The 15,970-nt window shown below is 43.5% G+C and overlaps 1 protein-coding gene across 1 annotated transcript in view; it reads right to left on the bottom strand.

Moving 5' to 3' along the window:
* Positions 1-15,970, bottom strand: part of LOC144476171 (uncharacterized) — a 70,565-nt gene that overhangs the window by 33,713 nt on the left and 20,882 nt on the right. Inside the window, exon 2 of the mRNA XM_078192819.1 lies at positions 3,860-3,883. Coding sequence (XP_078048945.1) covers positions 3,860-3,883 — 24 coding nt within the window. The remainder of the gene's footprint in view (positions 1-3,859; positions 3,884-15,970) is intronic.

Below are 15,970 nucleotides of genomic sequence, written 5' to 3'. Positions count from 1 at the left end.
TTGATACACCGAATTTTTACGAATCCGCCAAGAAACCTCTAATGAGGCAATTTGCGAGAGAAAAGCGGAACGAAATATTTATACACATGTGGATACGTAACAGTTATAAACCGATTCTAGTGAGTATATCATTCTGTACGTTGTACATAACTCTCAATGGTATTCCCACATTATTTCAGTCTATATTAGGTTGGTGTACATGAAATATCGGATTTCTAAGCGAGAAATAAAACGAAAACGATTAATATTAAATAATAAAATAAAACGATCTTCATTGGCTCTAAGACGTCACGGGTAGTTACTCATAATTCTCGGTATATTTAGGGCAAAATAAATTCGTCGAGTCGGAATTCGTGTACTAAGAACAAGGATTTTCATCGGTGCAATGCGCGGGGACTGAAATTGCACTTGAACGCAGAGCGATTGGAAAGGAAACAAGGGGCCGTGTGTAACCGAGGATTGTAAAGTCGAGCTGTACGTTGCGAATGATTTTGCAAAAGAGCTGAAACGTGCGTCGAATGCGTGGCTGCGCGAGCTCACCCACGATTGGCATACGCTTAGTCTCGTTAGCCTGGTATTCGGCTGGTTTCGGGTATTGGCCAACCCATACCGGCAATTATAAGGTGTGACTGTCGAAAGTGTGCACGTTTAAGCGGAAAAAGGCAAGAGACGTCAAGGCCCTTGGGGGATACTCGTGAAATCACGGTTGGAAATTAGTTCCTGAGCAGTGAAGGAAGTGCTCTGCTAATGAGCGCTCGACGCTCAGCGCTTTCCGATTTCTTTTCACGGTTACCAATTATCGGCGCAATGTTTTCGCGCAACCGCGCACCGGACTTAATCCGCGCTCGAACGACATTTTCAAGATCAACGATACTTTCATGTTTTTCGTTGCACGATTCGTTTAAACGAATTATATGATCGCCGGCATGGAATTAAACAGATCGCGAGAGATCGGTTCGCGTTGTTAGAAAATTCTTCTTTGCCGGGCACGATCCGTTCGCCTTTTACGAAGCGTGCCTGAGCCTCTACAGGGAAAACCGGAAAAGCGAAAGGAACCATTACCACGGTGCGAAAGTATTTCTGGCATTTAATTAGGAACGATTTTACGAATACCTGGTTAAGGAAGACTCGAGTAGGAAGCTTTCGAACGTTTCACGTTCGATCACCTTTTTCGAAGAGGAAGAGATCGGAGCAACCTTGCGGTTCGACGCGATCTTACAGACGTAAAGCAGTCATTTAGTTACCAGTGGTATCGACGCGGATACGGTTTTATTGCTCTCGACGAACGTATTATCCAACCTTTTACACGACGGCTGTCCTATAAATGGGTGTGTTACTTCGGTCGTCCTTTTTATAGCTTTATAATCCCGTCTTTAATTCGTACGATTTCTATAATATAGCTCGAACACCGAGTCACGTGCAGAAATATTTGAAATCGCATACTTTCGTTTGCACGAGCTGTTTATTTCTAAATATATTAATTTATTTTTAAACGCATCGATCGATGTCAAATGCATTAATTTTTTAAAATATATCAATCGTTTTTAATATAATCCATGATATTTATAAGTATAATTCATAATCAATAGACAGCTATATTGCTTTTCAATCATTTCAATGAGTCGAATTTAATACCATATTATCTCCTTTTTTAAATATTTTTACTGCATCGAATTTGATCTATCCAGTGCTGTAATACTATATAAATAAAATCCACGGACTATTCGCGATAGAAAAAAAAAAGTTAACAGGAAAAACATGAATAATGAATAAAATATCGATGAAATCTGTACCGCAGCCGTGAAAGTTTAATACGACGAATCGTCCAGTCGATAGTTAATCTAATTACGGGAATGTTTCACACGGTGCCCGTGTACCTCTCGCTTCCCGATGATGTATTAAGTTGTAAACATCATCGATTACCAACGCAGCGCGATCTGAATTCCGCTATATAACAACCTTGTTCCACATGTCCCCCCCATTTTCACCGGCGGCGCGGTGCGCGCGCCGTCTTTCTTAGTTTACATATTAACACGTCCGCGGGGCGACCAATTACGTGCTCGATAATCCCCGTATAACTTAATCGGGTATTGGGGCAGTTCAACATCGATCCGTCGTGTAACGTTTATGTTTTCGCATCGCGCGCGGAGATACGATCGTAGGGTATTGGTACATCTTTTTGTAATTCAGTTTTCCAGCTTTTCTTTCGTATCATCGAGTAGCTTGAATTTAAATTAGAATGCATTGCGATTAATGTTTAAGCACTCGAGTAGTCCCTTCTAAAAAATAGTCGCAATTGCAATATTCCTAGTCGCAGTAACTCAAAAGAAAAAATGGTACGTCAAGGGGTTAAAGTCGCTGCACTTTCAGATATAGTATTTTATACAGTCTGTATATTAAAACCAAAGAGTTGAACGTTCAATTGGACAACAAGTAGCAGTTGACTATCGCCAAAAATTAAAACCGAAAGCATCGAAGGAAATGAAACGGTGCGCACAGGTGTTCGCTTAATCGTGATCAACGTTAAACGTTCGAGCAGAAAGAAGTGTTGCGGCAAGGAACCGGACGACAATTACGTTTCCCAACGCGTTGCGGCAACATCCCGGTATATTAAATCGCATTAATTGAAAAAGAGAAAGGCGCATTGACGCGGACCAGCAACAATGCGCATTGTCGTGTAAAAGAGAGCACGGAGGCGCGAACGTGAACTACGATATAAGGGGTTACGTTGGAATCAAGGACGGTCGCGTCGCGTTTCTTCTCGCCATTTGTTTGTGCAAAGTTATCGCAAAAAAATCTAGGTGTACGAATACTTTTTTGACTGGCTGTAATTGTTCGGGCAAAGTGACGAAACCCGCGCGGATTGTATCAACGCGATTGAGAGATCCGTGGCACGGGTTCGAAAGGGGAGAGGGGGGGAGAAAAGGGTAACACAGCCGTCGAGCAATTTCATCGAAAGTCGATTCCCATTAATATCCACATCATTAATTAAAGCCGGGAATAATATCGCAACTGGCTACAACGATCCGGTGAATAACGGCGCCAATAGAGATCGCAGCTCGTTGGAGCTTCGCCGATTCTTTTTCTACCCGATAGTTACCGGCCAGCGTCATACTCTAATTAGCTTGCTCAGGCTAGATGGATATACTTTTACCGTTGTAACCGCGCGGGCGCGCGCGCGCTCACACACGGAGAGATTAAAAACCATATTGGATCGCGTGTAAACACACGGCGGCGACGGCGGCGATGCGTGCGCTCGGGGCTCGGGGCTCGCGGACGATCGCGTAAACGGCCACCAGTTGCACCAGAGCCCAGAATAATATTATAAAGTCGACGTGTAACATGTGGAGAGAGAGAGCGATGAGCGGGCACGTAATCGCATTAAGCGAATTGAAATGGTATTCCGGAGCGCGGCGGTGGTTGCGTGCGCCGCGGTTCGCCGGCCCCGGTAATCGCCAGAAATTACGCAAACATTTTTTTTAGAGAACCCGCGGTGCTCTATCAACCGCGGATCATCCCCTCGAAATTTCAAATGGCCGTTCCTGCGACCGCCGATTTTTATGCCGGCTGAAAACTGCGTCGCGTTGCCAAATGTACAAGTCTCGCATTCAGTTATTTATTTCTTGAATTGAAATATTTATTTTTTGAATTGAATTATTTACTTCTCGAATATTTTATTGAAATAAAAAGAACACAGTATTTTGCAATTCTTCAAATCTTTTCTCTCTCTTTAATGCATGGAATCTACAGTCTAGTGATAATATTATTTGTGCTAATTAATTTGTCATTTCGAATTATTAGGAATGCAGAAGGAAGTTTAAGAAATGAAATGAATGATAAGAATTTTGTCAGCAATTACCTTGTAGTGGATGCGACGTTAGATCTGGAACAAGAGAAAAGACAATATTAAAGGCTAACGTCACCTCTATAGAGTTCGCAGCAGCAGTCAATGTACATAGTTCCGAGAGAACCAATTACCCGAAGGCAAAATGCTTCTGGGTAAGTAATTTCTACACCTAGAGAGTGAAACCCATTGAACGAATTTAGGCAAAAATTGGGGAAATTACGAAACAATTTGTCTCGACGTTTTGTCGAAAAGAAATATCGTACACCAAGCATTACAAGAAACTGTATAAAATCGCTACTGGACAAAAATGGCAAGATCGTATTTACCGAAACTTTTCACTATTTTTTGGCAATAATATATAATGTTATGACGCTATAATTATATAAAAAAATATGTAATATTATATGTTACAATAAAGATGGTGGAAAGTCCAAGTAAATCGAGTCCTTTATAAAATAAAGTCATTAATTCTAACTTTATTTTCTATCACGCATATTTCATTAAAAATGTTACTAACTACTTCACAAACAACTATAAATAATTGGATGCGTCGTTTACAGTATCCTTTTGAAGAAAATTTTCCGAGTGGAAAGAGTAAACGGTCTCGTCGCATTAAAATTCGCCTCGAATTCGACCGAATTCGAGCGAGGCGCCTTTCGCTGGTTCCTCTCGCAAGAGCCATTCTCACGCATCGGCGACTCGAGTCGATTCGAGTTACGTTCGCCGAGACAGAAAGGGACCACGGAGACGGACAGGTGGTTCCCCTAGATCCTGCACATTTCCCTGGTTCGCCGTACAGATTTGTCGGGTTAACCAGCCGCGATTTGCATATACAAGTAGCAATGTCGGGGAGCCGTAGCGTTTCCACGGCCGTTGCCACAGACCGAGGGGGAGCCCGAGTAGGACGATCGACGACGACGTGGCTCACGGGTATCCGCGCGGCAGTCGCGGCAATTGTATGCAACAACGCTTGCAATAGGCGACACTCTTCTGCGGCTGTGCCACGAAAGGAGCTTATCGGGACGGAGCGCTCGCGCGCGCTCCTTTCGCAACCGCGCTTGGCCCAGCGCGAGCACGCTGCTCGCTTTCGATTTGAAGATAATTTTATCGTGTGCCGCTGGAATTCTAATGCCCGGGACATGATCGCAGTCGGTTCCAGTTTCCTTCAAAATCGCTAGACCGTTTCGTCACCGATTTTCTGCGTTATTAGGATCACGTGGTCGGGCGCGGCGAAATTCGAATTTTTCGGCTCTGCTTTCGACGAACGATTCGAGAGACAAAATCAAAACAATTTATCGACTCTTTAGAAATATATACTTAAATACCTAACAATTGCTAGTAAATTATTCCTAACAGGATAATTAAAATAGTCGCGTGGGAATAGGAAAATCGACGTTTATGGAAAGTGGCAAGCAATTTTCCTGTACTCCGTGGCAGATGCATTTCGCGAGCCGCAATTTGCAAGCCGAAAACGCGAGGAACGGCGAAGACCCGCGCGATCTGTCGCAACAAGACAATCGCATTAGAGGTGAATTTAAAGCGGCTCCGCTAAACCGCCGATGGTTTAAAGGTTGTTCACAAGGAAACAATAAGGTGGTGTCTAGCCGGTTTTGCGAAACCGTCGCTGCAATCAGGTGTACGCCAACAGTTTATTTAAGTTGCCGGACAATTATTTCAGAGTAACGAGGCCACCCACGAGCTCCGCTTGCCGCGTGTATCCTAGCCAACGGTTAATGCAATAATCGTGTAGAACCGGATTGCACGGAAAAGATGCGAACGCATCGAAGAGCGGCGATCATCCATCCACTTGTAACAATCAGGATAAGCCTAGGAAGTTGCTTAATTGCATCACGAATTCCTCGGTCCGCCTAATTCGTGTTACGGTGTTGTTATGTCACTTCGCAATTCGTATCGCTGAGCAATTGTTTAAAACGCCGGCAGCGTTCGAATTAACTCGACAACATTTCCATTACACTTTTATCGAATTCACTACACAGTCAATTTTTTACATTTCCTCCTGCCGTCTAAAAAATAAAGTAAAAGTGAGATCGATTTATATTATTTATATTCATTTATCGAACTCTTATATTTATATCGAATTATATATATATATTTATCAAATTATATTATTATATCGAACTTATATTTATTTATACTTATTTATCGAATTCTATGATTTATATTTATTTATCGAAATATAGCTGAAAATATATATAGATAGTATTAATAATCATGTGAACGTGCGCTAGCAGTTAAGAAGAAATATTCGAACAATTTCGTTCGACTTTTATCTCATTTTATTCCGAGAGGAAATTGGCCAACCGGAGTGGCGTGCGCAGATGACGCCCGATAAAGAAATTCTAGCATTTGAATAGCGCGAAACGTTTCCGCCATCCGACACGCCAAGCGTTGGAAAATCACTTTTCTCTAACGCTTTCTACTAATAACAATTCCGTTGCCATCGCGTGTCGAACGTACTCAGCCTCGTCGTCTATTTGTCGTTGGATGTCCGTTCGAATCCGTACGGCTCCTCCAACCGGTAACCATGACCTGCCACACACTTTTATCGGGTCGCGCAACCAACCGGCGCAGGGGATACGCAAGATGAAGTCCTCCGACGATCGCTATCGATGACTTCACGCGAAAGTTGCCGCGCACGCAACGATTCTTAATTAAAGAAACATAATTCCGTCTGAAATCTCGCTTAATAGCTTCCGTTTGCGTTTCGTAAGACGATCCTGAAAATTTCAGGGGGGCCGCTCGTGTAACCGGTTCATCGTTTGTCGCGAGTCTGCCATAGGAATATTATGTCGCCACCGTTGATTTATGCAAAAATACTCTTCGATTTATCGATTATTATTCAGAAAAATAAAGCAAGATTTTATGCCGAGGACGTCACATTTTATTTTAAACTTCGAAACTTAAAAAGTCTAAAATGAGAGTATAGTCAATTTAGTCAATTATAAAATAATTTATAATACATTTAAATATTCGTAAAACTGTTTATAAATTTTAGAAATCTATCTCCCATGTTCCAACTGTAAAAAATGATTTTTAGCTAGAATTTTGCGAGTCGCTATACACGGCCAAAGTATGCGCAGTGTACACGCGAAACCACTTTGCGCACCCGACCAACAAGTCGGACGAGAAAAACGTCAAACAAAGGAAGCACGCGTTCATAACGCGATCCTTTTAACCGGTCCGGTTGCAAATCGACCGGATCGTCAAAAAATTCCCCATATAATGGAAACACGGATTTACAAAGCCGAAGGTGCTATCCGCAACGCGAATGAAACAACGGCGCGTTTCGCAATCGTTTATTGGCGATCGGCCGCGCGTTTAGAGACTCGCGCGCGCGTCTTGGCCAATGGGAGACCGTTGAGGAACGACGCGGCTAATTACATTCAATTCTAATACGATCTTCGTTGAGATTGATATTAATTAGACGGGAGCCGCTGCTGGATGCGCCGCGGTATCGTAATTATGGGATATCGGGTTTAAAACGAGTTGCATGGGCCGCGCGCGTGACGTAATCTTATCACCGCAAATTATGTTGATTCCGGAACGGCCGGACAGGTTTTCACGACTTCTATTAAGTTCACGCGCGAGAAATGACATCTTCCCGCGGGCGCCGGGGTCTCGTTGCGCGATAATGCGCCCGCGCGTGACGTTCGTAATGCCCGCTGTTCTACATTTCATCGTGGAAAACCGATCGCTTGGAACGGCAAACGCGACGCTAATGGACCACAAATAATAATTTCGTTCGACCGGCGGTCGTTGGGCGAAACAAAAGTTCCCTATCAATTGCGAGAGACAGTTTAACGAATTATCAATTTTAGGGAATCGAAGGCAACTCATTTGTGTCTACCATTTATATTAATTTCTATCATATACCATTGCAATTTTGAATATTAATTTCTACCATTGCAATTTATAATATTAATTTCTACCATTGCAATTTTTAATAATGATTTCAAATAATTCTAGTAATTACACGGCGGATTATATGTGTAATTAAAATACTTGAATATGTGAAAATTCAATTTTTATCTCTGCCTAATATTTGTCTATCTGTTCAGATCCGGTACGAGATAATATAAATCGTCCGAGAAAATTGTCAGAAAATCGACTCGACCTTTTCAAACGAGCTACATAAAGCAGTATAGTTAGCGTTCTATTTAATTTGCTCCTTTTTTCAGTCGGCGCTCAAAGACCAATACTAAATACACAGTTGTGCGCGGATACGCTAACATAACGAAAATTGCAGGTAAATGGGCATCGTTTAATGGACAATGTGTACGATTTTGTAACGTTCCGAGCGGTAAAACTGTAATGAATAAAAAAAAAAATACGTCAGGAGGAATGCGGGAGAGCATTTGATAAATTGTTCCGGAGTAAAGACTTAATATGGTCTTCGGCGTTCTGGTCTATAATGCGCACTCGACGGCCGCGCACTGTCGTTAAAACTAATTTTCAGTGTTGCAATTCGACAGCTATACGTTCAGCGAGGAAATATTTTTCACGGTGCAAGGACGATACTGCTCGGCTTACGGCCGGCTTTTTTTACCCCCTACGAGATCGACAAACTTTGAAACGAATATCTTGCGTCAGCTGTGTGTGTGTGCGCGTGTGTGCGCGCGGCAGAAATTACTGTGTTTCTTGCCTAATCGTCAAACTCGCGCGACTATCTATATTGCCTGTAATCAGCCCTCGTTACAGGAAATTCGTATTGGGAAGAAAGTATCTCTGCGCTGCGATTAGCGCGTGGACAATTTAGGTTAACAAAGTAAACGCTGGAGTTGTATAAACTTGTTGCATGCACGGGTGTCTCCTTTAATTTCAGTGGGAACGAGTATAATAATACCGTGTTCATATATAATACTAATCGTCCATGTAATAGTTAATTAAATTTTGATAATAGATATTTTTAAATATTTTTAATATCTTGAATATTTTAAAATATTTTATTGAAACATCGTACATAATTTTCAAGGAGTGATAATAACAGAAAGTATAACTAATAGTATAAAATATACGTATTACTTATTTTAATCCATCGACTGTGTTTTATGTTTAGCGTTGTTTGCTTAAAAATGTTATCAAAAAAATCGTGGGAAATTTGAAAACTAGGGCACCATTACGACACTATTGAAAGCAAGAAACGCAAAGTTAATAACCAGCCACATTTAAATAGCCCATCGGCAGCCATAAAACGTCGAATCGCGCAGACAGCTCGAACGGCTTTATTAATTTGAGAATCTGATCACAGTGATTAAACTAATTAACCAGAGTGAAAAAAAAGACCGTCGGAAATTGCCGGAGATAACAAGCCCGAGCGTCTATTAGATTAATCGAACTGATTTTTTATTAATATTGTGGCGTGTAAAAAGTCAGGAGGCAGGAACTTATGAGTCATTAACGGTGCTTAGGCCTTCCAGAGGTTGCATAATTGCAACCGTCTGATGAAATTTCATATACGACTCGTTCGATTGGAAAAGAATCGCTGAAGAATATATAAAGACCGCGAGAGTTTCCGATTGTTTCCTCGGATGACGACAGAGCATATATCCGTCTCGAGGGGGAATGCGCGAGAGCCCCGCGTCACGAGCGGCGATATAATGGTCCGTGCCGATTTCAAAAGAAGATTATTGGAAAGGAAGAGAGGTTGCGCGATAATAACGAGAGACGCCGTGTGTAATTACATTAATTTCCGTAGACAACTGGAACCGCGTTATATGTGTACCGATCTGATTTGTCGGTCGCCGGGCATCGTGCGCGCTTATTAGCTCGGCGAAACCGAGCCGGGGGAGATTCCAAACGGAGAAAATTGAATCGATTACGGGGTAATAAGTTCGAAAAATAACTGATTAGGTTTCCGAGTTTATTACCTATTTTTGTGCGCGCGATCTCGACAGCGGCGAAAGTAAAGGCCCGTGGAACGTGGACGATAGTTCCTCTTTTTGTTCGGCTCGAAATAGTTAATTTAGAGCTACGGCTCCGGGTAACGGCTAATCTCGTACCCTATGTCTGTACCAATCGAATTCCCATTGGATTCTCTATCGTTTTATGAACTGTCAATCGTGTCTCATAACCAGCCACCACAGAGAAAGTTTATCGGATATTTCTTCCAGGCGCGGCGAAAAAATTACGCGTTTCACAAAAATAACGGAATTCATTAATTCCGACATTCTTGCGACGATTCGACGGAAACCGCGACTGCCCCGACTCTCCCATACTGTTCTTGTCCATTTTTATATCGACCAATCACAGCTTTTAATCGTCGACGACAAGATTGATTTTATTCGCTTCATTTATTTCCAGCTGTATTTCTTTTGGACTATGTCAAATGACGCAATACGGCTCATCAAGAAACATTTATTTTAAATCATTGTTAAAAACTTTCATTTTCAGAAATCAAATATTCGAGAACGAAGGAACTGAAAATGAAAAAATTGATCTCAAAATTAGCAAAATGAATTACGTGTTCGTGAACATTTGACCGACGTGACACCTGGAAGACTATTTTATCTATTAACTCGAGGTTTCAGCGCGCTAATCAATTTTTTTTCCCCGTAAAATATTGTGACATTTATAGCGACGACAAGTTGAACGGTTCGCGAGGGAAACGTGACGCCGGATTGGCGCGCGCGCGCCCGCGCGGAGATCATTGAATCGGTAAAAGATGGACGAGCAGATTCATTACGTGTCGGCAGGGTCGATATCGCGCTAAACGAGCCTAACGTATAACGCGAGCTTCCAAGCCGGTAATTATACAGTTGTCAATCAACCGGTGAGAAAACACGCTCGCGAATTGAGAGATCAGATGACGTGTGGAAATCTTCTTCGACGTTCTCATCGATCGGCCGACACCTGGAATTGACGTAAACGGTTCAGCGGATTTTATTTCGCCGTTTAAGCATATCACTCGTCCGCCGCGAAAGCCGATCCGACCGAATCTTGCGAAATTTCCGAGTATCTCAGCCGTAGTTCCTCATTCATTGATTTTTCGTGGTTGATTATTGAATTACAGCAAAGGTGAATAGAATTATAGGCTAACGATGGTGAAATAAAACGGCTCGTTTAAATATTTTACCAAAAATTCCAAGAAGTGCTAATCAATGAATCCCTCGCGAATCATTTTGAAGTTTCAGATCGGCTTGTTAGAAATCACTCTCTTCAACAAGCCTCGATTATCGGCGAATTAATTGATAGCCGTTGTTAAAGCGATGCCGAACGGACTCGCGCTGGTTTCCTCGTTTGCGAATCAATTTCAGATCACTGTTCAATTCGCGCCGGTCAGTTTATATAAGACTCGATCGCTCGTATCTGTGATTTATCCGATCGTCGAAAATCACGAGGCCTGCATCGGCCAGGATAACGTCTGACAAATTGGTCCAAGTTTGAACGATCGAACGGGGTATAACATACAATGCTCGTCCGCGAAGCAACGCGCGACGGGGTGGCCTCGCGACGCAGCGGCGTGCGCGTCAATGCCGGACAGAATTTCACAAAAGCTCCGGCTCGCTTCGTTCCTTTCCTAATGTTCGGCTGCCTCGAACCGCCGCGGAATGATTTATTCGTAAAAAAATTAGCTTTCACCAGAACCGCGATCGAGCCGCGGGTCCGGTGCAATCACAAATCAGTCGCAACGAATGGGCGATCAATAATGACACCGCGAAGCATTTCAGCGGCCGGGATACGGGGCGGCCATAAATGCGCCCCGGCCGAGATGACGAAACGCCGCCAGGACCCAACAATAAAACGCGCGCCACCGGGATGCAAAAAAGGTAACCAGATCGCTAAATTAACGGCGTCTGGAAACAAGGATTTACTATTGTCCGTTTCATTTGCGCGAATTTAAACGGAATACCGATTTAGTTGTGCAATCGTTTCTGCGCGCGTTCCGCGAAAACGAATTTCGAGCTCGCTCGGTTGCGACACTCGGGCGCATTCCGAAAACCGTCCGTTGATTTTAGAACGCGGCGGGACAAATCGCTGGTATTAATTTTAAAGGATTTCTGCACGCGAGCGTGCACTGTCTGCGCAATATACGTGTCTCGGTGTCGCGAGGCCAGCTAACAAATTGTCTCGTTCGCGCGGATGATCAAGTATTTCATTAATGTTACGCTGAACAAAATCGTCGTGTTTCCGGCTGCTGAGAAATTAACTGTCGGTCGAAATCAATGATACGGTGTTTAAATATATCCTAGTGGGGAAAATTATATATTGAACTTATATTAGACAGTATTTCGTATGAACTGAGAACAGCAAAGTTTTCAGTACTTTGAACGTCTCTCTAGCAAATCTATGCAATTTAATAAAACGTCAGATATAACAGATATGTTGCTAAAACGCACCACTGTACGATCATGCTTGTGCTAAATTCTCACAGCACTCGCTGGCGTAAATACAAGTTGTTGAAACTTGACAAACGGACACGCAAAGTTGCATAAAAGTGACTCGCACAAAATTGATTTGCTACAGAATCAAGCGGTCCTCTTTCGCATGTCATGCTGTTTAATATAATAACAATAATTGTAGTATCCACTGGTGCATTTCGGAGCCACGATCCACACCAGTCATAAGTTACTTTTCCACGAACGTCGTGGCATTTTTGTAACATCGAGCGCTGCACATTTTTCCAGCAGCCACTAAATAATTAGGCATCGATAAAAATCAAAGCTAAACTAGTTAAATATACCATATAGTCTCGCGGTGCGACAGAGTTGATACTCGGGACACGAATCGCCCAGGGCTCGGTCTGATTGTCACTGATCTAATAAGCGATTACACCGTTAAGCTAAGCCGCGTTCCATTGTGTCCACGTTTCTCGGCTGTTGACGAACTTTTAATTAATTTCACGAGGCAACAAATCGATGCCTAATTGAGCCGCCCCGATAACACCCGAGACACGCTCGACGTTTATCGAATAAGCGCGTGACACGCAGAAATTCCCGCCCGCTTGTTTTCACAAACAAATGCCAGCAGCCGTTCGACGAGAACTGAAATTAAATTAGAATCTGTCGGGGGAAAAAAATAGGCGGGGAACGCGTTGCAACGGTTGGCCAACCGCGACACCGAATGAAAGAGCAACTTCCAGAAAACGGTTTACGTTCACTGGACCACGTCGTCGATTATCGCATTAATATCTCGCGAATTCTTCCGTGTTTCCTCGATCGTGCGCTTGCGACCGCCCCGCTTGTTACGGGCTCTTCGCGGGGTTCACGCGCGCGCGCGCGCGCACGCGCCCCGTAAAACGCGACGAAAATTTCTCTGCGTCGGCAAAACCAGCGGTCGGATTAACATTCTGATCGTAATTGGAAGCGTTTCTGTGCTCGCCGAGGAAATCGTGTTCGCTTCTAATTGCATCGGCCATTGTTGGCTATCGATAATAATTTTGTGCCAGCGTGGCGCGCGGCGGTGTCGCAACGCGCTGACATTACAAGAGAGGTTATAACCGAGCGGTCTGTTATTAAACACCCGACGTCATTTAGTAAAGCACGAAGCAACCTGCTGTTTACGCCCCGAGCTTGTAATTGGATCGAGCGAACATTTTCTATCGGGCTGCCATTTACACGGTTTTTCGCTCACGGCGAAAAGTTCAGGCCGAGACTACGCGTTAGAAATAAAGCAGTTCGCGGTCGTTCGTGGTATCTTGCAACTCCCAAGATGCATCCAAGACGCTCTTTTTTGCGCTGAAAACCTGCTTTCTTTTCTGCTAAAAACCAATCGTATAACAAAAATATATAATCAATTTTCATCCGCAAAATCGACGCCGTTTTGTACAAAAAAATCTTTTCACGCAACGCGTGTTTTCGAACTAATAGGCCATAAACAAGTTACGTGGACACTGCCCTGTATATTATCCATATATTTTTATCAACGAGCGGTTTTCTCCTTTAAAATAAATCTGTCCTTTTTTTTTCCTCCACCTTTCCGCTAAATTAACCAGAGTTTACGAGCCTCCGATCTATATCTCCGACTCATAAACTCGCGAATCGAAGATATCGTAAAGTCTGGTTAATTTAGCGGAAAGGTGAAAGAAAAAGCATAGACTTATTTAAAGGGAAGAGAAATCCCCGTTCGATGACTCAGAGGGTTACCGAAACAAGGAAGAATCTCGATTGGTGGTGCAATTAATGGGGAACGGGCAAATAACGGTGCGCAACAGATCGAATTTGTTTAATCAACCGTTCGAAATCAATGGAGAAACTCGATTTCGTTCAACGCTTCTCTAGCCGGATAATTGGTGTAATTATCGTGCGAGTCATTGGCACGTACCCGAACCCTCCGACCGAGAATTCGTATACCATCGTCTGCAAGTATATACAGTGCATGCAAGTATATAACATCGTCTACAAGTATGTACACGCTCCGTCCGCTTTCGAGTGTGCCCCCCCCCCCCTCCCCCCTCTGTCTACGTAGAACGTGCAACGGGCGCTCGTATTCGCGGAGGGCTTTTTTACGACGCGAGGCGCTGTGTGCAATCGAGGATTTGCGCAGCGATGCACAAAGACGGTGCGATTTACTAGAACTGTACGATTTCGTGCGAAATTGTCGTTCGAAATTACTTTCCTCGGTTACGTAACAGCTACTACAGACGGGTCCAGACGAGTAGAAACAATTATGGGATAAAATTATATTGTTATATAGGAATTATTCGATTTTGCAATGGAGATCTTGTCGCGAGCGTTTTGTTCGCGTTTTGAGCGTTTGTTGAGCGTTCATATTATCGACTGTTTCCGACGATTTTCATGAAATTGCGATCGAGATGTTATAAACGAGCGAATTGCGTCTACTCTATTAAATATCGCATTGAATATAAAATCAAACTGTCCGATCACCGCTCCTGGGAACCGAAATTCAATTTCTCGTATCAATAGCTTTCAATTCGTCGATAAAAGAAACGCAGAAATCGGCGGCCCATCAATCACAGCGAAAAATGACGAAATTGTAAAACGATCTTAGCAAACTGTACAATTTACATTTCGTTTGGGTTTTATTAATCGTCGTATAGACGAGCAGTCCCACGAATTCGATAATTGAAATAATCGAACGGAAATCGGCGATGATTTATGATTCATCGATTCGATCGATTCGGGCATGCACGACGATCGAGCACCGCGATTTTTCCGCGAGACGTTTTCCAAAGTAATGAAATTGGATGATCGATGGAGTTGCGCGGGGCCTCGCCGTCAACCGATGGAAACGCTTTCGGAAACAAGCGCGGCCGAGTGACAACACGTGCTCGAACGTCACGTGCAGGCCATGCCTCAACTTCGGCGGTGAAGGGTTTCCGGCGCGCACGCGCGCGCGCGCGCTCGCTCGCCAATGATGTCCTCGTGCTGAAAATATAATCGCCACGGTCTAATGTAATTTTCGCTGTCCTGGCGCGCGGCTCCCGCGGACCGTACAGAGGCGGCGTGTAATTAGGTAACCGTCGCGCACGAGATCGAAATAATTGCGCGAGCTCGCACGCACACACACACACACACACACACACACACGGAGGCGTGCGCCGGCGAAAATGGCGGGCCGCGCACCTGATTTTAAAACGATATTATCGGCCACCAGCTTATTTACATAAACGGTCCCGAGTAGTTCGTATCACTTTGCTACTTGTCCGCGAATAATGCGACACGATTGCCGTTTAACGCGGCGTTTTGAAAAAAATCGACCGAACAACCTGATCGCCGGCACGCGATAAACCGTGCCCACGTGGCCGCTTATGCCTCGTTATAGTCTTTCGACGCCTTATTGAGTGGTCGAACTTCGACGACCGCCGGAGAACAACGTATAATCACTCGCGGTGATTTACAGGGAAAAATCGTTTAATGGCGCTTTTAACATGGACCGTTAGCCGTTTCTCATTGACATCGTGCCGAGGATATTTTATCCGACAGACGAGTAGAAATTGACTAAACCTAAAAATCTTCTTAATTTAATTAGCATCCGCGTGACTGCTCAATTTTAATTCGTTCAAATGAAATACTTAAATTGTATGAATTTCAGAAAATTTTTGGTATAATGTCAAGTCTAAGCATAGTATACCTGTTCTTCGTTTAACCCATTAACTGCCACGATCCCCATTTGGGACTTTTTAAAAAATATAAAACTATTCCC

Source organism: Augochlora pura, chromosome 10, assembly GCF_028453695.1.
Source record: "Augochlora pura isolate Apur16 chromosome 10, APUR_v2.2.1, whole genome shotgun sequence".
In the NCBI taxonomy this organism is placed as follows: domain Eukaryota; kingdom Metazoa; phylum Arthropoda; class Insecta; order Hymenoptera; family Halictidae; genus Augochlora; species Augochlora pura.
Note: the sequence above shows the minus strand (reverse complement) of the source record. Positions and strands in the feature narration are given on the sequence as shown.